At 40.8% G+C, this 23236-nt stretch overlaps 1 protein-coding gene and 2 long non-coding RNA genes across 4 annotated transcripts in view; 2 read left to right on the forward strand and 1 right to left on the reverse strand.

Annotated features, from left to right (window-relative positions):
- Positions 1–4750: 4750 nt before the first annotated feature.
- The window catches only part of fbxw2 (F-box and WD repeat domain containing 2), a 32934-nt gene continuing 14448 nt past the window's right edge, over positions 4751–23236 (reverse strand). For both annotated transcript variants that reach the window (XM_034602830.1, XM_034602829.1), the window contains exon 8: positions 4751–5926. In XM_034602830.1, coding sequence (XP_034458721.1) covers positions 5638–5926 — 289 coding nt within the window. In that variant the 3' untranslated portion in view covers positions 4751–5637. The remainder of the gene's footprint in view (positions 5927–23236) is intronic.
- Positions 7424–7839, forward strand: LOC117771980. Its single transcript, XR_004615690.1, has 2 exons — positions 7424–7630; positions 7668–7839. It is a non-coding gene; the product is annotated as an uncharacterized LOC117771980 (long non-coding RNA).
- LOC117771975 lies at positions 15456–23021 on the forward strand. Its single transcript, XR_004615685.1, has 3 exons — positions 15456–15679; positions 22607–22608; positions 23011–23021. It is a non-coding gene; the product is annotated as an uncharacterized LOC117771975 (long non-coding RNA).

The following is a 23236-nucleotide window of genomic DNA, read 5'->3' on the forward strand; positions in this document are numbered from 1 at the left end:
TTGTGGTGATGGACTTCATCAAATCTACTGCAAAGCAGCTGATCTTCTCCATCAGGACGGGGTGAGTGAAGCTCCGTCTAACACTGTCCTGGATCGACTGGACCAGTTTGTCCCTGGTGGAGCGGGTGAAGCTGACTTCACGGAGCAGTGAGGGCAGAAGTTTGGAGACCATGTCCTCAACTGCTTTGGTCAGGCTAACAGCCAGAACACTGAGGTGCTGGGACAGCATGTTCAGGAAGGTGTCTTCAGGGGGCAGCCAGAAGCCCTGAAGTACCTTAGGCACCACCTCCAGCACCACCTCTGGGGGGCCCAGGTGTTTGGAGGCTAGGGGCTGCTGCTGCTGCTCCTTCAGGATGCTGGAGTATTCCTGAGCCAAACTGATGATGCTGGGATGTCTGTAGGTTACAGTCATTGAAAGTTTGTGTTAACACCACTTCACAACAGCACAAACACAAAACAACCACTGCAAAGTAACCAATAATAAAGTAAGTATTGGAAGAGCGATGTACACACACACACACACACACACACATTTTTCACATTTTTAACTCAAAGATCGATTTTTCGTCACACGGTGTGACCGTGGCGTGGCGTCAAAGTTTGATTACACGCCATCAAAACACTAGGTTCTGTATCTCGGACATACATGGTCCAATCGAGTCCAAACTAGACATGTAAGTCAAGAGTCCCGGCCTGATGACATCTAAATAGAAATCATGACTTAAAATTACAGCGCCCCCTGGTGGCAACAGGAAATGTCTTGCTTTTTGAACGTCTTACACTTGGAAGTATTCCTCCTCATCCACTGCCCGCAGCCATGTCAAACTGTGGCAAATGGGTCTCAAGACATTGATAATGTAGGGATAAGATTACTGTGACTTTTCGTCAAACGCCATATTAGTGGCGTGGCGTTAAAGTTCATCAACTCGCTGTGACACACGAAATTGCTGTAATTTCAGTGTTCATGGTTCTATCTCACTCAAACTACATTTGTGTAACAACAGCCCCCCCCTGCAGACATTCATATGGTTTTAAGGAATGGGCGTGGCAAAATAACTGAATAGCGCCCCCTAAAGGGCAGCCCCGGCACCACGATTGGCCGACATGTACAAAAATCGATAGGGACATGTGTCTTTTCATAACAAACAAATAAGTCTCTTGGATAGATATGCTGGACCAAACAGGAAGCCCGTCATTTTGACTTTAGTGGCCATTTGGACCATTTTAGACATTTTTACTTTGACGAACTTGTCGAAGGGCTTTCATCAGATCAACTTCAACTTCTGGGAATGTCATCTCAACAAGATGGAGATATAAACTACCTTGGTATATTTGATTTCATCACACGGTGTTGACCGTGGCGTGGCATTAAAGTTTGATGAGTCAAATCAAGATGATTGAGCTGCAGCTGCAATATTGGTCACTAGAGGGCAGTGTAAGACCATGGTTTGCCCAAGGCACAAATTTTCTTCCCGAGGGCTGAAGAGCTCGTTCACACATTAATATGTTGGAAACTAAATTAAACTTGCTGATGTGTGTCAATTAATGTTGAGAGATAACTTTAGTTCATGATTAAGAGTAAAATGATATAAAGTGTACGTTACACGCTCTGACCGTGGCGTGGCGTGAAATTTTGATGATTCGCCAAAAAAGAGGGATTTATTATAACTCCTCTCTGCATTGTTCCATCAGCCTCAAACCTCATTCACACATTCACAGTCCCGCCCTGATCAGATCCATGTGTCAATATTGACTCACCATTACAGCGCCGCCTGCTGGCTACAGGAAGTGACATGTTTTATAATTTGATGCACTGCTCTTGGCTGCTTTACCATATACAGCTCAACAGAGCTCAGTCAAGTCATAGGACCATGGTCAGAATTGTGACATTTCCTCAAACTGTGTAAACATTGAGGTGCGGCGAAGGTTCATCCTTCGCCAAAGGAGACGATGTTGTCATAACTCCAGTGTGCATTGTCCTATCACCACCAAACTTCTGTCTCTTGATCAGAGTCCAAGCCTGAACAGCTCTATGTGTCAATATTTCCTCAGTGTCATAGCGCCACCTACTGATTCGCCATGAAACAGAAAGTACTTTGTAAATCCACTCTGCATTATCCAACCAGCCCCGAACTACTGACCTATGATCACAATCCTGACCTGAACAGCTCCATATATTAATATTAGTGCAGGGTCATAGCGCCACCTACTGATCAGTGTGAAAATGAAGTTGTTGTAACATTGTCCAATTGACACAAAATTGCTCACGCTACATCAGAACCCCTACTTGAACAGATCTATTAGTCTGTAGGTAATAATAGTGATGGCGCCACCTACTGGCAACAGGAAGTAAGCTTTGTTTTACAACTATCATTCAATTTACATAAAATGTAAATGTGTGATGTGCAATTGATAGCGTGGACTGTAATGAGCAATTAGCAGGCAAGGATCAACATCGCATGACGGACGCAGGAAGTGAAGCGTTTGTCCTTGCCGCAGTGCGCAAAACGCGTGCAACGCGGAGACGTGCGCTTGGTCATTGATCGCTCTCTCCACCGACCGCAACAGGCTTCAAAATGCGTGTGCTCGGGCCCGTTAGTGCTACAACGTAGCCCTAGTTTGAAATGTGTTTTTAAGCAGTGCTGATGATTCTTGAGCTATTGGTCAAAGCAGCAGCACTAAAGATAAAGATATTAAGTTATTCTAATTTATTCAAGTGAACAGCAAATCAGTTGAAAAAATATATATTTTTGATTTATTCTCCAAATACTTTTAAACATCACATTAACATGTCAGCATGCGCCAGTGAGTTTTCAGAAATTAGAAATGCAGTTATTGTAAGTTTTTGAAGGACGTTTGACACATAATTTCTCCTATTTTTTGACTCAATTAACAGTCTGGCTGTGCAAAATGTATTTGCTATGGATGTAGTGTTGTTAGCATCATATTGTACTTGATTACATCGTATCACTTTCAACAAGTACTGCATTAGTCTTTACTTTCAATTGTTTTGATATTTGTATTTGTAAGGAATAATTGAACGTGTTTGATAGTGTTCTGTACACAATCTTGTGACAAAGATAACCACTGGGTTGTGAATAGCGGTCTGATTATTTTTGTTGTTTTTTTCTTACCATTTTGCAGGATTTTTCAGCTTCAGACAGAATTATGAATAAAATAAGCTAACCGTTATTTGTTGCTTCTGTTGTGCATCTGTATTAAAATTGTGCAGGAGCTCGTCAGAGTTTGACCAGCCCTGGGCAAACTGCAGGCACTGTTCATTTTCTTGGTAAAGTTCTCTGCAGGAAACAACCTAAAATTATGTCCTGTACAGTTAGAAGTGAGATAGAGAGTAGGCCTACATACAAATATGACGAGCTACAATCTTGAGGCTCTTTACACTGAGCATATGCAGTTTGCAAAATTGTCCCTTGCTACATTGCTACTTGGTCCCACACATGCTTTGTAGTCATTGGATCAAATACATACATTTTTATATATGCAACATATACAGTAAACACAAAACTGAAATAAGGAAAGTCCTGAACATATATATTGAGACAGGGCTTCAATGAAAGGCCATGAAAAATAGGTGAAGCAGCACTGCCATTAAGGCCCTTATCATGCCGGTTCATATATGCTGCATTTTCCCAAGCCAATCTGCAAATATTGGTTGACACACTCAAGCCTGGAGCTAATATCACCATAACCTTTAATTCATCTAGTTACAAATGAACTCCTCTTACTGAGTAACATACTTTTTCAGAAATAGCGATTCCGTTCTTGAATGCAGAAACATTACTTGTAATTGAATATTTTTGTATTGTGTGCTACTTCCATTTATATCAAAAATTCTTCCTCAATTGTATGCCAAGAATGCTTTAAGACTATTTTTATTTTAACTACATTATTGTTTGTAAGTTAAATATAAGCTGAAGTCTTTAATAGAATGAGAATGAAAGGTTGATACAAAAACTATCACAAGTTTGTTGAGCATACTCACTGACGTAACAAATTTGAAGATTTAAGAGGAAACTAATTTTTTTTTAAATCCTTCGTTATTTTGAAATAAATAACATTTTAATGCTGCTAGTAGGTCACATTTTGACTTCTGTATTTGTTACACAACTCATGCTTTCAGCACTGAGGCTGTACTTTGCTTATTTGTACCACACTAGTACTCAAAGTACAACTAAAGATGGTGAGAATGTCAATAGTTTTGAAGATATTTGGAACCTCGTTGCCATCTCAAATCTGCTACCAGTGTGGCTCAAAACAACATCAGTAACACAATGTTGTTAAAACGCTGGCATAACCAAATACACAAACACAAGGAGGATTTGCTACTTTTATTAATTTGAATGACTTAAGTGTTTGTAGTAGAAAACCTGATATGATATACTAACACTGGGCAGTGCTTGAAAACAATGGCAATTACCATTACGTGTATCTTCAACATTATCACTTCATCATATACAAGTCATTTCATTAATTTTCTGTTATAAATGAGTGCTACTGGGAGGATAGATTGTTGTGCAATGGCAGAGAAGAGTACATAATATACTATTTTGGTGGCATTTAAATAAGATGTGAAAAATCTCAAGGATTGAGGTTTGGTAAATATAAATTCATATTGATCTGTGGCCTGCCAAAACAGTTGTTAATAAAGATTCTGAGTCATAGTTTTGATGTTGCAGTAAGAGAGGACCAAACTGAGACGTGGTATTAAAACTGATCCATAGAGCCAGACAAGTTTTCACAATTTTTCTTTTGTTATGGCAGGATAACTCAAATACTCACAAACTCAAATGTTCTAAAATAGTAGTTTTGCACAGAACAAACTATGTGTTAAGTCATATCATCTGCTGCATTAAAGCCTTTAGAAAAATAAAGTTAATGATTCATAAAAGCTCCCATCTGAGCAAGTTAAGTCAGGTGGATAGCTATAAAATTACAGACATCTTAGAGCACAGTAAATAAGGAAAATACAACACAAGAAAAAGTAAAATTTACAATGCAGTCATAATTTAACTGTAATTTGCCAGTTATATCAAAGAATTGTAGTTGTAAAGTCAAATAAACTGAAAAGGCAAATCACATTTCTCAAGCGGACACTTAAATTAGTCATCCCTTCATGGAATTACATGAAAGCTCATTTTCAACATATAATTAGGTACACAGCTTCCTTTGAGAATATCTCTCTTGACATCACATTCTCATATCATCACAATCTTACATCAAAGAAGCTGTTTTCCATTATTTACAGCAACTCTTTTTAAGGCAACACTGCTTTTCTTCAAGGAAACCAACATTACTGCAAATCAGCACAATGACCTGTCACTTTTTATTTGGAATTCAAGCATTCATTCCAACATTACAGAAGAATTGATATGCTCTGGACTATTGCCAATCATATCTATCATCTTGATGTTTAAGTTGATGCAGATGGATCTTGTTTGCCTGTGAATGCTTATATTTGTATTCAGAGCATGACTCTGCTGAGGAAGAAACAATTACAAAACAAAATGCTTTGGTGCATGCATGATCTATCTTGGCTGTTATGGTTAATATATTCCAGAGTATTTATGATGGTGGCTAATATCCTTGCAATCTGTGGTTTGGAGTCCCTGTTTGCTTCTATCCATTCTCCTTCCATAGTACTAAGTGAATGCTATGGTCAGGCATGCTGGTAGCAAAAACCAGTCCAGAGTCATTGTCCCCATCCAGGCCGTTTAGCCAGGAAGTCACACCGGCCAGGAAGCTGGATCCTCGTTTGGATTTTCTGTAGGCTGGTAGAGGCCAGCGACCTGAGATCGACTCTGTCCTCAGGTCCAAAACATACAGGTAGTGGTTGTCAAAAAGGAGCGCAAACACCTCACCAAAGCTGAGCAAGGACAGGTTGGCTGGATCCTGTGCTTTGATCACCCTGGAAATGGCAAAACATGCTGGATTAGGAACTAGGAGCAGTATGTTATATATTAGAAAGGTTCTTGTCCAAATCCATAATTCCAGAAATTAGGAAAATTGTATTAAGGTTTTTTTTTGCATTTACAAAATTACATTATAACAGTGGAGAGTTATTAGTCAAAATAATTTTCATTAATGTCCTCTAATTGATTTCAGGAAGTTAATTTCTTCTTGGATGGAAAAATTAATCTGGGTATCCACTCTTTTTAAGAAATCATTTTCCAGGGCATTTTCCACAGAGAGCAACTGGTCACAGACATAAATTAGTGGTAGGTCAAGTATTGATACATTTAACCTCATTTAACCAAATGGTTCATGATCAAGAGTCTCAATAACAGGTTATGGTTACATCCATCACTGCAACATATTTAATCAGGTCATCTGACCTATTTTTGTTGGTCATAAACTGGATTTTGTTTTAAATTAGTAAATTCTCAACAATTAAACACCATCATGAACATTAAACTTAGACAACGAACTGTGGCAGTCACTCCAAACACATGTCCCTCATATTAACTTGACACTTGGACAAAAATGACTATGACTACCTTTATAAATGGTAAATGGTTTGTATTTATATAGCACTTTTCTAGTCTTGATAACCACTCAAAGCGCTTTACATTACCGTTTGCTATTCACACACATTCATACAGTCCATCTATTATCAACACTTTTTAGTGGTTCAGCATCTTGCCCAAGGACACTTCGGCATGCAGATGGGGAAGACTGGGGATTGGACTGCCGACCTTCTAGTTGGAGGACGTCCGCTCTACCACTCAGCCACAACCGCCTTTATGAGAATCCCAAAATGTAGTATATCACACTATAAGATACGCTGTAAGGTGCAAGTTACTTCCAAAGCATTTTTTAACCCATCAAGACTTTTGGCACCAAATAGAAATAAACCCCAAAGACCTGAGGGTTTTCTGAAGAGCTGACAGAATTGCCAACGTTTACAAAAACTTTAATTTCTTAGCCTTGGAAGCAGATAGGTATCAAAACATTTGATACCATAAACATCCGGCTCTAATTGTCCCTAAACTTCGCAAACATTAGAATTTTTTTTATTTTTTTATAATTCCTTTAAATCAGCAGAGATCCTAATCTTAAATTACATTTATAAACAAAAACACACAAAAAATAAACAACCACAGCTAACCATTGGCTCTACTGGAATTAAAATGCTTCACGCAACAGACCCTTTCGTGGGTCTAGAATTTAAATCTAAATCAAATTATAAAAAGCCACCAAACCTTTCCAAAATAACTTAAATCGATCCATCTGAAATCCTCACAACTGAATTCCAGAATGATCAATCAATCAATTATATTTGTATAGCCCATATACACATAATCACAATTTGTCTCATAGGGCTTTAACAAGGTTGTGACATCCTCTGCCCTTAACCCTCAAAAAGAGGAAGGAAAAACTACAAAGAAAACTATTAACAGGGGGGGAAGAAACGTAGAAACCTCAGAGAGAGCCACATGCGAGGGATCCTTCTCCCAGGATGGACAAAGTGCAATAGATGCCACGTGTAATGGAGAACATCAGAACAAATAGGAGTATTACCAGCATGGTTAGAATAAAATGATGTTGGAAAGAAACAGTTTAAAACACAACACTAGAATGTCATCTCAGTACAGTGACATTCCTCAACTAAGTTTACTCAACTAAGTTAACTTAGTTCCTCAACTAAGGCCAGGTCACCTAAATTCAATCAAGCCTACAGCTAAGCCACAAAACAATAAGATCATGACAGCTAAACAACTAAGAACGATAGGTTGATAAAGACATAATCCAAATTAGACTAAGAAACAGTATTTATGTACAACATAAAAACACACTAATGAGCAACAAAGCTACACTAAATAATTTTTTTCAACACATTGGCTGAAACAAGCCTGCCCCCCCCACATTTAAATCAGTAAGATCCGGATTTACAATTGGATCCGCACAAAATTGCACACTCTCTTAGATATCAGTTCCCTAAATATGTTTTCCTCCATGGAGTATTTCCTAGAAAATGTATGAAAATGTACAAAAATGCTTCATCTTGCAATGTCTTGAAAAAGTGATAAATTCTGGTATCTGCCCCTTAGTCTGGATCCACGCCAGCATGTATTGAGTTCTTTCTTCCACTAAGTAAACTGGAAATCTGTTTACAATTTTTTGTGTAATCCTGCTGATATATAAACAACCAACTAACGGTTTGGATGCGTCAAAGGGCAGCAATCTTATGTGCAGGACTCAGGAAGTCTAGACTGGAGTTGAGAAGGCCGAATTCCAACCTTTTTTAAACATACTGTCATCAGGAAAGTCAAAAGATTCATTGTTTAAGTTTTAGATTAGTTCATTACATTTATTTACATCAAAGACAATGTACAAAATACATACATTTTAGAAAAATGACAAGATTTTAAATATCGTTTTGTCCATTAGCTTGATGCCAACACATAATGGCAATTATCATGGTAACCTGATACTAACGTGATCACAACATTGACTTATATGATCCATTTGACTTTATATTTATATATTCATATTTTTCTCCTGTATTAGCTTCACTACACTGGCTTCCTGATGTATTTAAAATAAAATTGTAAATTCTCCTCCTCACCTACATGCCCTTAATATGGCATCATCATACCTTAAAGAGCCCATATCACCCCACTAGAGCACTGCACTCCAAAGATTCAGGCTTACTTGTCTCCCCTAAAGTCTCTAAAAGTAGAGTAGGAGCCAGAGCCTTCAGCTATCAAGCTCCGCTCCTATGGAATCATCACTCTTTCCTCTTCTCCCTCTTCATCACATTAATGTCTCATGAATACATGTTACTGACTTGACTTCTTCACCGGAGTTCTTGTGCTGTATCGTTTGCAGATCCAGGATTGCTGCTGCGGCAACATCGAGCATCATCATGGTGGGTCGTAGATTGTGATCGTGGACCATATATCATGATGGTGGATCGTGATCATGGTGGCAGCTGATTTAGGATCGTAATGGTGGATTGTAGATCGTAATGGTGGAGAGTGGTGATGGATCATGATGGTGAATTGTGGATCGTGGTGGTGGCAGCTGATCATGGCCTATGATTACAACAAGACCGCTTGATATAAAGTATGCCTACTCACATATTCTACCATTACTGGCAATAATTTCAAGTGTCACTGCTGCTCTCTTCAACTCTATCAGACATTTTCTTATGTATAAATACTTAAACATTGACAAACCTTTCCCTTAAGCTAAAAACTGTTTCTTCTAATCAATGTTGCAAATATCGTAATTTTGTTGATGTGTTCAGCTACATGGTTTCTACATTTCTTCCCCCCCGTTAATAGTTTTTTTGGTAGTTTTTCCTTACTTTTGTTGAGGGTTAAAGACAGAGGATGTCGCACCTTGTTAAGCTCTATGAGACAAATTGTGATTCATGAATATGGTCTATACAAATAAATTTGATTGATTGATATGCAGTTCAGGTGGACTTGCACGCCTCTAGTTTGTCGGAGTTAAGATAATAATTGTAAATTTTCTGTGGAAAATATCTTTTATTTGAGTTAAGTGAGTTTTTGTGAAGTTAAAACACTGAAGGAAATGTAAGAGTCGAGTTAACTGATGAACTGGGCTTGTTTGTCTCATTGGCCGCTCACTGTAGATCTGCACCTGCCAACTCACTCATCACCAATGGGTTCCGTTACAGCACACATCAATGCCACTACTTACCTCTCCTCCAGACTGCACTGGATGCCTTCGGCTGAGTCAAAAAATTGTTGAACTCGAAGGTCGGATTTCCAACCTATTCCCGATCCAGGACGATAAGCGACTCTTTGGACTCAATGGCTGCTGAGGCATCCCTTATATCCTGACAACACCACCACGTTTCCCTGGTTGGCCCCTCGGTATCCACAGAGCCAGAGCTGCCGACCGTCTGGACCCCTGGCCCAGGCACAGATCTGTTCCACACCCGCTCCTTCAGAACCCGAGGAAACAAGAATCGAAGTGGAAACTCGTCCCGTATGCCATCGCCATCGGGTCTATCCAGCTGACCAACAGGTTTGATGTGCTGGGGAACCTGGAACACCTGTCCACAGTCGGTCAGGAACCCACGGCCAGTCCAGCGCCGCAGGCACACAAAGCTGGGAGGTTCCATTGCTGGTACCGGTCCAGAGAGTGGAGCACTCAGACTGGCAGCTTTGGGTCCCCGTGTCCACACCGGTACTCAGTCTCAAGGGTGACCAGCTCCTTGTCGAAAAGACACCGCCCCGCGCCAGGTAAAAACTCTGGTCATAGGTGACTCTATCATCAGGAATGTCAAAAACAAAATCTGCAATAACTGCTGTGTCCCTGGGCCACTGTCTGTGATATTGAGGCCAAAGCCATTGAGATCCTGGCCAAAGAACCGGACATTTGTAAGGTCCTTGTTCATATGGTCACAAACGATATCCGTAAAGAGCAGTCTGAGATTCTGAAAGCGATTTTTGCATCTTATCAGCTCTCTTAAGCGATTGGGGGGGACCTTTACATATCTGCCACCATCCACTCCTGTGGCCGTGTGTTGGGGCGCTTCAGCCAGCTCCTGTCTCTTCACACCTGGCTTCCATAAGCCTATGCTGATCCCAGTGTCTCCTTCATCGACAACTTTAACATCTTCTCGGAATGCAGGCAGTTATTCAGAGACAATGGCATTCATCCAAACCGCAAAAACATTTTTAGCAAATATTTCTTTCTCTGCCTAGCAGGTAGCCACAACACTAGGGCTGCACGATATTAGGAAAACATGCGATATGCGATAACGTTGTTTAATATTGCGGAGACTACGGACAGCTCCACAGCCAGGAAAAGGCGCACAGCCCGGCCACAGCGCAAACAAGTCAGGGGCAGACACCAGGGGACCCATGCACAGGTCCACTAAGCCCACTGACAGTGTTAATTTTGGGTCTTTTCATACATGTTTGGACCGTGTCAGTAATGTTCTGCTCCTCTTTGTCTCTATCATTCACGCAGTGCACTGCGCCAACTGCATCAAACCGAGCGTGCCACAACATCTCCTCCAGCTCCATACATTTAATAAGTTTAAAAAGTCTGTTGTTTTTACACAGTCTGAGTTTCCAATCACACTGTGTGTGTGTGGCTGTGTGTGAGAGAGAGAGAGAGGAAAAGAGGGAGTGGCCGATTAATACGCTACTATATTGATCATTATGTGATGATATTGTGGCGACAAACAAATAAACTTTTAAGCTGTAGCGAGTCAAAGACGTCAGCTGAGAGAGAACACACCACACACACACACACACACACACACACACACCACACACACCACACACACACACACACACACACACACACACACACACACACACACACACACACCACACACACACACCACACACACGTGTTACTTTTCCCTCAGGTTCTGGGATCATAAGTAAGCTACACTATTCTTTTATATAATCAACAGTTCATATTGATAAATCTGATCCAGGACAAATGTGATCACTAAAAATTTCCACTGTACAATTTAGTCGCAGGAGGCGGAGCAAGATTTGACCGAGCCACTTCGCTCTGCTTCAAATTCTCTGAAGAAACACTGCAGCGTGGAGGGATGCAAGGAAGAGAATGTGTCCTTGCACATTCCTCCTAGTAACGATGACGTTACTCCGTACTGAAACTCTGTATTGAAACTCGGAACTGAAACTCCGTTATGAAACTCCGTACTGTAACTCGGAACTTACTCCTACATTTGCCGACTGTCCTGCTAAAACTTGAACAAACATGAGGACGGTGTAACATACCGTTCAGAAACATCCTGTTGTAAGCGACTGTGAATATGTGGCTGGTCTTTTACAGCTGTATCCAAACATAACAACGCGACCTTCAGCTGTGTTTACCAGAGAGATCGTCAATGCGCCAGAATGAGACCAGTTATAGGTCTGATCGCGTGTCACTCAAAGTGCAGTAAGCCAATCAGAGGAGGTGCTCATAAATAATTAAAGAGTCGGCAAAAACAGCGTGTTCTGTCTGGGGCATCAGAGATAGGCAGAAGAGAGGACATGGAAATACACATTGCAACAGATTTTTCGACCTTAAATCACTAATATATCATCTTAGGGGTACCAATACCTCAAATTGGGCCCTTTAAAGGAAACAGCCCAGCTAACACTAGCAAAGGTGAAGCAGAGGCGATCAGAAAGTGTTATATCAATCTTAACACCTGTGCATTATTAATCCAAGTTTTTAAACCATTGCCAACACTGCCCTCAGCTCATGTCAATGAGCACACAACACTGGTAAAAGCCCAAAAAAGAGTGTAGACAGGCAGAATTCAAGTGGCGAAAAACAAAACTCCAGGTTCACTATGACGTCTATAAAGAGTCATGCATAAGTCATGCAATGACTTAGCAAGTTTTTCTCAGATTAAATCTTGAAGATAAGACTATCAGTATCTAATTCCACATCAGGCAACATGATAATGTCACCTTCACCTCCATGTTTATTCATCTGGCACATTTTCACCTTCTAGATTATGCAGCACTGACAGATATTGTTAAACAGTCAAAATCAACTACATGCAGCCTTGATATTCTAACAAAATGTTTCCTAAATATTTTAACTGTTTAGCGCTAAACAGCTAACACTAAACAATCAGGGAATTTTCCAGAGGCTTTGAGAACTGTTGTTATCAAACCTCTCCTAAATGCAATAAACAACTACAGGCCGATATTAAACCTGCCATTTTTGGGAAAGATCATTGAAAGGGTTGTCAAATTCACACTTTCTTGGTCGAAAAGAAAATGTCAATGCTTTTCAGTCTGGATCTCAACCAAACCACTGCACAGAGACTGCACTTGTTAAGTTTTAAATTACAAACATCTGAACAATGATGCATTCAAAACTTCAGTTTTGATATTAAAGGATCTCAGTGCTGCATTTGACACGGTCGATCACAACATACTACTTCACAGACTGAAAAGTGGGTGGAACTTACTTGCATTGTGCCAAATTGGTTCAAATCTTACTTACAAGATAGGGACCACTTTGTTTTAATTGGTAATTATGAATCGGGGCAAACAAAGATTACATATGGGGTTCCTCAAGGCTCCATTCTCGGGCCACTTCTTTTCAATATCTACATGCTCTCCTCTAGCTCATATTATGGACTATTATGACATCCCTTTACCCCCCTTATGCTGACTACACACAACTTCTTATTAGAGTGTCGTAATACGACTACAGTCCCATATTTTCACTGAGTAGGTGTATCAAACATATCAATGATATCAACAACTTTTTGGAGACATTGCGACTTAATTTTATAACTAGGCGCACCAGTGTGACTTGACAATAAAAAACTTCAGCGTATAGGCCATCATGTTAAATACCAGGAGCGAGCAGAAAATTTGTGTGTGTGTGTGTGTGCTCCCATGACTCACTCAGACTGGGAGCGAGGTGGAGTTTACAAACACACATAAACAGGCCCCGCCCCCACTCACTCACACAGAGCGACACACACAGTGAGGCAGAGATAAGAGGAGCAGAGCCCGTTAACATGAACCAGCCGTTAAGTCCGACTTTGTTGAAGAACAGTGGGCAACAAAAAGTGAAAATATTTTCACTACTGTCCGCCACTGCACAATGATTATCAGCTGCTTCATGATCAGGTTAGAAGTAGGGCTGGGCGATAAAACGATATCGATAATTATCGCGATATAACTTTTCCTCGATAGAAATTAAAGACATGCCGATATAACGTGGATATAACTCCGGTGAGTGATTTCAAGATGGTGGCATAAACTCTCCCGGTCAGCCCACGTAAATGAGGAATATTATGATTACAGGAGTTTAAATGATCTAGAATGAGTGGGGCTAGAAACAAGACAAGATTTGGGAAAGAACAAGAGTGCGACGAAGAAAAATAGAAGAAAACAGGGAACGACGGTGTTGGGGTGGCGGACTAGCTGGGTACCAGTGTGGAGGGGGAGCTCACCACCGCTGTAGCTATCCAAAACTTGGGCAGAGACATCCAAAACCTGAAAACTGAACTGAAACAAGACTTGATGGACTCAAGGACGACTTTAAGAATGATATGAAACAGGAATTCAGTACCTTCACGACGGAAATAAATCAGAAGCTGAATAGTGTGGTCAGAGACGGTTCGCAACCATGGAACGAGGCTAACTAAAATGGAGCAACAGAACAGCTAACACAGAGTTAAGGGATGCTCTGCTTCATTCTCTCAAACAACAGAAACTACTCCAAGCAAACGTCATAGACCTAGAAGGAAGATCGCGCCGTAATAACATCCGTATATACGGGATTTAGGGAGGGCGGAAGGAAGCTTAATGTTATATTCATGGACAACTTTCTGAAGACTCGCGAGGCTCGCACAAGGCGCACATTGGAAAGACGGAGACCGCACCACACAAGTCCGACAGAGACTCAAAGATTCCTTCGACAGCAAGTATGAACAATATGCCCTCTGCTCTCACGAGATATCACCGCCTAAACAGTTTAGATGGATACACAAATCTACCCCTCTCCCTGGGCTCGGAATTATTCTCCACCAGCAAATGGACCGATTAGTAGTAATGACAGGGCAGTAAGAAGTCACTGTTAGACTGGTTCAACACTAGTGTTCTTGTTGATATTACCTACCCACTTTTGCACTCTATTTTTTTATGTTGCCGGCACATGTAAACTGGAATATTGTTATGGGGTACAGTAACTTCAAAGTGGCTTCATGGAATGTGAAAGGCCTCAACCATCCAGTTAAGAGGTGCAAAGTAATGACTAAAGAAGAAACCCATCTATCTCAGAATGAGTAAGAAAATCTAAAAAATTTGGATTTAACAATACAGTGCCTTCAAAGGAGATCATAGAAGAGGAGTGGCAATATCACTACATAACTCTGAATTTTGAGTTGGTTAGGGAGAAAAGGGATAGGGAGGATAGATATATTATTGTACAAGGGAAAATAGAAAATAAGATGACCACACTTATTTGTGTTTACCTCCCTCTACAAAGTGACCAAAATATTGTGAAAACAATTCTTGACCTGATTTCTACTGAAACCCAGGGCACATTAATCTGTGCAAGACACTTCTACACAGTTTTAAATAACAAATGGGACACATTTAATACAAAAAAGGAAATTATCTCTCCAGACAAAGATTTTGAAAAAGGGTCTAGATGAGAAGGGGCTGTTGGATGTTTGGAGGGATTTACACCCATTTGACAAATGTTATACTTTTTACTCTGCTCCTAATTCTGAATACTCGAGAATAGACTACTTTTTTATGTTTCGAAATGATAGACACAGGATTCTGAACTGTGATATTGGAACTAGGGATATTTCTGATCACTGACCAATCTCTTTGATATGCCACCTGGACAGCAGACCCCAAAAACAGTTTTGCTTAATAATAAAAAGGTTGTCCAACAAGTTAAATCTTAAATTTAGACTATTCTCGAACTCAATGACACTGGGGAAGTGAACCCCAATATACTATAACTATGGGATACCTTGAAAGCTGTTGTCAGGGGTAAACTAATATCTCTTAACACAGCAATAAAGAAAACAAAGGAAAACAGACTTAAAGAGCTGGAAAAACAACATGCTAAGAATCAGATCACTCATGTGATGGACATATTTGGACACTTTCAACTACTACTGTGCCTGGCTTATTGTTCTAGACTGCGTTTTTATGTTGTTGTTGTCCATGTTTTGACAGACAACACGAACATCCAATGAGAATGAGATAAGCGCTGTGCCGAACCAATTATGTGGCTGGAATAGAGTTACACCCACATCAAGTTAGGTTATCTCAACTCATCTCTTCACCCACTAGGCCAGACACCAGAAATCTGGGCTCTCTCGATATAATCCTAACAAACAAACCCCACAAATATATACAGAGTGGTGTTTTTGCCTTAGACCTGAGTGACCATTGTCCAATATTTTGTATTAGAGACTCCAGACAAAAAAAGATTCCACCATGTGTTATGGTAAAGAGGGATTTCAAACACTTTGTTGAGTCTTTTCTACATGATTTGTTTACTAGTGACATCACTAGTAAACAAATCATCATAGGTTATGCTCCATTCCTGACCCATTTTACAAATGTTTTTAATTCCTTAGCAAATAAGCAGTTCCCTTTAAAAAATATAGAGTAAAATGAAGAACTAAACACTGGTTTTCACCGAAAATTTCTGAGTTGCTGAAGAAAGGGGTGGGTAAAAGCACGGCGCTCAAAGACCCCAGCGGATTGGCAAAGTTTTCGCCAGTTGAGAAATAAATGTGTCAAGGGTATTAGAAATGCCAAGTCAAGCTTTTTTGTTGATACCCTATCTGATTGTAATGTAATCCTTCAAAATTTTGGAAAACAGTCAAGGCATTTAATCATGGAAATGATTATTCTCTACCCAAACATATTTCACTTGATTCGGTCCTTATCTCAGAAAAATCACATATCTGTGATATTTTTAATAACCATTTTATTTCCTCTGGTCACCTCTTTGATAACCAAACCCAATCTGCTATCGAAACAGTCAAGGATGCACATAGCAGTAATAGACATAGTCCTCCCAGTTCTCTGTCATTGGTGTATTTGATGCCTTGGCCTCGATTGATCCAAGCTACTGGAGCAGACATCCTTAATGCCAGGCTTTTACTTCTGGCTGTACCTATTATAACATTTTCTCTAACCAACTTTTTTAACCTAACTATTGTGTCAGGGATTATTCCTAGTCTATGGAAGGCAGCACATGTACTGCCTCTACACAAAGGCGGTGATTCCAGTGATCCAAATAATTACCGCCCTATCTCAAAATTGTCATGTCTAGCAAAAATGTTGAAAAACTCATCTATTCTCAACTGCGTCAGTTTTTTAATCTCAGCATTGTATTTTAAACCCTCATCAATCTGACTTCAGACCTGGTCACTGCACTTTGACAGCAGCATGTAAGGTGGTGAATGATGTCATTAGTGCTCTGGACAAAAAGTAATGTTGTATTGCCCTGTTTATCGACTTATCTAAAGCATTCGACACAGTAGATCACACTCTTCTTTTAGACAAACTTAGAGCAATTGGTTTTAATACAGAGGCATGTAACTGGTTTCACAGTTATCTTAATGACAGAACTCAAGCAACATTTGCAGATGGCCATAAATCAGGCTTCCTTGATGTAATCAAATTAGTTAGTAGGCTCCATCCTTTACTGTTCTCACTGTATGTAAATTACCTAGGATCATTAATAGCTCCATTCATTTTTATGCAGATGACAGTCATATACGCTTTAGCGCCATCCATTGACAAAGCACTGACAAAATTAGTGTCAGACTTTTTAGTCATACAAGATGCTCTTGCTATGCTCAGACTAGTATTAAATCCAGAAAAGACCAATTACATGCTCTTCAGCAGATCCCAAATCAAAATCCCCCTGATTTTTAATTTCAGTACAAAAACTAGGGTTGAAATTAAAAGAGTTCAAAATTCTAAATATCTGGGTATCTGGCTGGACGACAAACTATCTTTTAAAACTCACATTAATGAGCTATCGAAGAAGCTGAAAGCTAAATTGGGTTTCTTTCATAGAAATAGGCAGTGTTTTACTTTCTCAAATATATTGCAGATTGTGCAGGCAACATTTTTATCAGTGCTAGACTACGCAGATGTGATTTACATGCTCTCAAGCCACTGGATGCTAAATATCAAAGTTCCCTAAGGATAATTACAGGTGACAGTTATCGGACCCATCATTGTACCTTGTACCAGAAAGTAGCGTGGCCTTCACTTGCCACACGTAGGGAACAACACAGTCTTGTTTTTATATACAAAGCTATGCTTAATAAGCTACCATTTTATTTATCATCCCTTTTAGAAGAGAAATATGGATCACCACACGTTCTCAACAACACATCACCCTTGACAAACCCAACAAGCACACAGAACTGGGTAAAACTGCATTCAGATACCACGCTCCTCATAGTTCTACCCAGCCTTCTACAGACCGATATCCAACCTCTTTTTCCTGTCTAAAATCCTTGAGAAAGTTGTAGCCAATCAGCTATGTGACTTTCTCCAGAAAAGTAATATATATGAAGACTTTCAGTCGGGGTTTTAGAGCTCATCGCAGCATGGAGACAGCCTTGGCAAAAGTCACAATTTACCTTCTCCTAGCTTCAGATCAAGGGTTTGTGTCTGTCCTCGTCCTGTTAGATCTCAGTGCAGCATTCAACACTATCGATCATCACATCTTAATCTTAATTGGCATTAAAGGAACCACTCTTAGATGGTTTGAATCCTATTTATTAGATCGTTTCCAATTTGTGCAAATTAATGATGAGTCATCTGTGCGCACCAAAGTTAATCACTGTGTTCCTCAGGGTTCTGTGCTCGGCCCAATTAATTCACCACCAGGACACACCCAGTAAATTTTCCCTGCTATGCCGATGACACCCAGAACAAGGTAATCGATTCGCTAAACTTCAAGCATATTTCACGGACATAAAAACCTGGATGACCCGCAATTTTCTCCCATTAAACTCAGATAAAACAGAGGTTCTCATACAGTACTCGGCCATAAACACCTTAGAGATGCATTGGAATCAGAATCGGATTTTATGCCAAGCAGGTTTACACATACAAGGAACTTTCTGTGGACTTTCTGTGGTGTGTTTTGATTTTAAGTAGGAAAATTAATTTTATATCAAAAATACTATTAGCACAGTGGAGGCATTGTGCAATCCATTGTAAATAAACACTAGAGACTGGATTGTGCAAAGTACAGTTAGTCCGTTATTTGCAATGGGACGTTTAATTGTCACGGTCACAGGCAGGGACATCAGTTCAGCCCAGTAACAGGGTCCCAGGCCTTGTTGATGAGGACAGCACCAGTCAGGAAAAAAACTGTTTTTGTGGCGTGAGGTTTTGGTCCTGATGGCCGGCAGCCTCCTGCCAGAGGGAAGTGGCTCTAGCAAAATGATGCGCTGAGGTCTGGCCCGGTCTTTGGCAGTAGCAGCAGCATATCATTGTGTGATGGAGGAGGTGAGGATGGACTCTAGTGCAGAAGTTCATCATCATTGGCTTTGGCAGGTTGAACTTCTTCAGCTGCCACAGGAAGTACATCCTCTTCTGGGCTTTTTGAGTGAGGAAGCCGATGTTCCGCTCCCATTTCAGGTCCTGGATGATGATGGTGCCCAGGAAGTGGGATGACTTCACGTGTCCACTAGGGAGTCACACAGCTCCAAGTTGTTATCACTGCACCAGGTGGTCAATCTCCCACCTGTAAGCAGACTCGTCCCCACCAACGATGAGGGTGGTGTTATCCCCGAACTTCAGGAAATTGACGGACTGGTGACTGGAGGTGCAGCAGTTCGTTTACAGAGAGAAGAGCAGAGAAGAAAGAACGCAGCCTTAAAACGCTCAAAAAACGTATTACCACAGAAGTCAGGGCGATGGGTCTGTACTCATTAAGTCCTAAGGTCCTTGGTTTTTGGAGGATGGGGATGATGGTGGAGGATTTGAAGCAGGCTGGCACATGACATGTCTCCAGTGAGGTGTTATAAATGTATAGTGCTCCAAGGTGGATGGGGAGACAGGTCTGGCTGCTTTGTGGGGGGTTCTGTCTCCTGCAGAGCCTGTTAACATCCCTCTCCAAGATGGAAAGGGGTGACACTGTGGTAGAGGGTGAAGGGTCACTATGGTGGGCAAGTGTGGAGAGTAACAGACCTCTGCAGAGCTAGCATTGGTGACACTCTTGGATGGGGGCTGTCGTAGGGGATGGCGTCAGGTCTGTCCCATTGTCTTTCAAAACGACAGTAGAACTTATTCAGTTCGTTGGCCAGGCGCAGGTCATTAATGGAGTGGGGAGCTGAAGGTGTCTGAACCCTTTCCAGACAGAAGCAGTCGTTACCTGAGAATTGGTCTACTCAGTTTCTCTGAGATCTGTCATTTAGCATCTCTCACCACCCTGCTAAACTTGTACTTGGACTCTTTAAACATGTCCCCGTCTCCACTCCTAAACGCCTTTTTTCTTCTCCAACCTTAACTGTCTGATTTTGGCTGTGAACCAGGCTTTGTCATTGTTTCAACTCACCCTGGTATGTGATGGGATACAACAGTCCTCACAGAAGCTGATGTATTAAGTCACAGCCTCTGTGTATTCATTCATACTGATGGTAACAGACCTGAAGACATCCCAGTCAGTGCAGTCCAAACACGCTAAGGTCCTCCACAGCCTCCCTGGTCCACTTCTTAGATGTCCTCACAACAGGTTTAGAGAGCTTTAATATCTGCCCGTATGCTGTAATCAGTCCAGTGTCCCAGTGCAGCACAGGCGACGGTGTGATGGGCTCCGCTGACTGTTGTGTAACACTGATCCAAGGTGTTCTCCTCCCTGGTCGGACATTTTGTATTTAGGGAGTTCGTGGCAGAGATTTCTTTTGTTAAAATCACTGAGGACAATAACTAAGGAGTCCGGGTATGTATCTGGTCGGCAAGCATTTGCTGTGTGTCTGCAAGTTGGCCTGGAATGTAAACACCATCCAGAATGAATAAGGCGAGTTCAGGAGGGGAGTAGAAGGCTTTACAGTTCATGAAAAAAGTTTTCAGAACAGGAGAGCAGTGCTTCTGAATCACTGTCACATCATTGCACCAGCTGCTGTTTATGTAAAAACAGCTTCCGCCACCTTTCGTCTTGCCAGAGAGTTCTGTGTCTCAGTCCGCACCACAGTGCAGAGTCCGGTGTTGATCCACACAGCCACGGTCTGTGAAACACAAGACGGAAGATGAAGAAAAGTCTCTGTTTCTAGCCACCAGGATCTGAAGTTCGTCCAGTTTGTTGCTCAGTGAGCGCACGTTGGAGAGAAATATTCCTGGAAGAGGTTAAAGATGTCTGCGTCTGTGGAGACGCACAAAGCGCTCCAGCATGTCTCCCCCTCCTCCTCCGTTGGACTGTGTTGGAAAAGGTGAGCACACCTTTGACCTGAATGTCCAATAATTCCACGAATGAACACAAAAATTATGAAAATAAGTCAGCTGGAGTTATTCCCCTGATGTTCATGAGTTCTTCTCTGGTGAAAGAGCTCCAGGTATCACAGTATATGTAGACACCTTAAAGTTGCAGTGTGTAGAATTTAGTGACATAAAGTGGTGAAGTTTCATGTTGCAGCTGAATACCCCTAACCTCATCCTCCCCTTCCAAACATGAAAGAGATCCTGTGGTAACCTTCAGTTTTCATAAAAGCTCAAAGGGTGTTTAGTTTGTCCAGTCTGGGCTACTACAAGAAACATGGTGGCCTCCATAGAGAGGACCCCCCGATGTAAATATAAAGTATTTCAATATAAAAGGGCCCATGTTAGGGTAAATAAAACAATTTGTATAATTTAGATGAAACACACTTGTGAAAACATCACTAGGATTATATTATATTAAATTTCTGTCAATAGATCCCTTTCAAATAATCTTACACACTAAACCTTTAACACACAAAATGAGACAAAAAAGTGTGCACAAACACACCGAGGCGGCAGTCTGTGGATCAGGACTATATCAGAACTACATCTAATAATATAGCTACTCTAGATGGCATTGCCCTTGCTTCCAGTGAAACCTTCAGGAATTAGTGAATTATTTTCGATCCCGATTTGTCCTCTGATTCTCATGTAAAACTAATTTCTAGGACTGCCTTCATTCAACATTTAAAAAATCAGACATGTCCTGTCTCAAAAAGATGCACAAAATTAGTCCATGCCTTTGTTACATCCAGACTTGATTATTGTAATTCCTTATTATCAGGCTCCAGCAGTAAGTCTTTAAAGACTCTGCAGCTTGTCCAAAATGCTGCAGCATGTGTCCTGACAAGAACAAGGAAAAGAGATCACATTTCTCCTGTATTAGCCTCACTACACTGGCTTCCGCTTAAATTTAGAATAGAATAAAAAATTCTCACCTACAAGGCCCTAAATAATATGGCACCATCATACCGAAAAGAGCTCATAGAACCTTATCACCCCACTAGAGCACTGCGCTCCCAGAATTCAGGCTTACTTGTCGTCCCTAAAGTCTCTAAAAGTAGAGTAGGAGCCAGAGCTTTCAGCTATCAAGCTCCTCTCCTGTGGAATCATCTCCCACTTTCAGTTCAGGAGGCGGACACCCTCTCTACTTCTAAGAGTAGGCTTAAAACCTTATTTTTTGATAAAGCTTATAGTTAGAGTTGGTTCAGGTCTGTCTTAGACCAGCTCTTAGTTATGCTGCTATACTGATATAGGCCTATATTGTCATGGGACACAGGACACATGCAGCTTCTCTTTTCTCCCTCATTATCACAATAATGTCTCATCAATAAATATTACTGACTTGACTTCTTCCCCGGACTCCTTGTGCTTTATCGTTTGCAGATCCAGGATCACTGTTGCGGCAACATTGTGGATCATGATGGTGGAATGTAGACTGATCATGGACCATAGATCATGATGGAGGATCGTGAATCAGATATCTTGATGGCGGATAATGGATTGTGATCGTGGTGGCACCTGATCGTGGATCATAATGGTGGATCATGATAGTGGTGGTGGATTGTTGATCGTGGTGGCATTTGATTGTAGTGTTGGATCCTGATCGTGGTGGCAGCTGATTGTAGTAGTGGGCCCTGATTGTGGTGGCAGCTGATTGTAGTAGTGGGTCCTGATCGTGGTGGCAGCTGATCGTGGACTATGATTACAACAAGACTGCTTGATATACAATACGCCTACTCACCCACCCATACTCCCATACTCACTACTGACAATAACTCCTCAATTAATTTGTCATTGTTGCTCCCTTCATCTCTATCAGACATTTTCTTATGTATAAATACTTTAAACATTGACATTCTTCTCCATTATGATACAAACTGTTTCTTCTAATCAATGTTGTGAGCACTGCTATTTTGTTGATGTGTTCAGTTACAAGCAGCATCTATTGCACTTCTGTCCGTCCTGGGAGAGGGATCCTTCACACCTGGCTCTCTCTGAGGTTTTTTACGTTTTGTTCCCCTGTTAGAAGGGATTTTTTTGGGTCGTTTTTCCTCACTCTTGTTGAGTGACAGAGAATGTCGCAACTTATGAGACAAATTATGATTTGTGACTATTGGCTTTATAAATAAAATTTGATTGATTGAAGATTTGAAGTGCTACCATATTGACATCTGGGCAAAAATATCAACTGTTTTGGTTGGTTAATATATGTAGTTTACACAAACTGTACATCTATAAATCTGCACAAATCCTGA

This window comes from Hippoglossus hippoglossus, chromosome 12 (genome assembly GCF_009819705.1).
Source record: "Hippoglossus hippoglossus isolate fHipHip1 chromosome 12, fHipHip1.pri, whole genome shotgun sequence".
Lineage (NCBI taxonomy): Eukaryota > Metazoa > Chordata > Actinopteri > Pleuronectiformes > Pleuronectidae > Hippoglossus > Hippoglossus hippoglossus.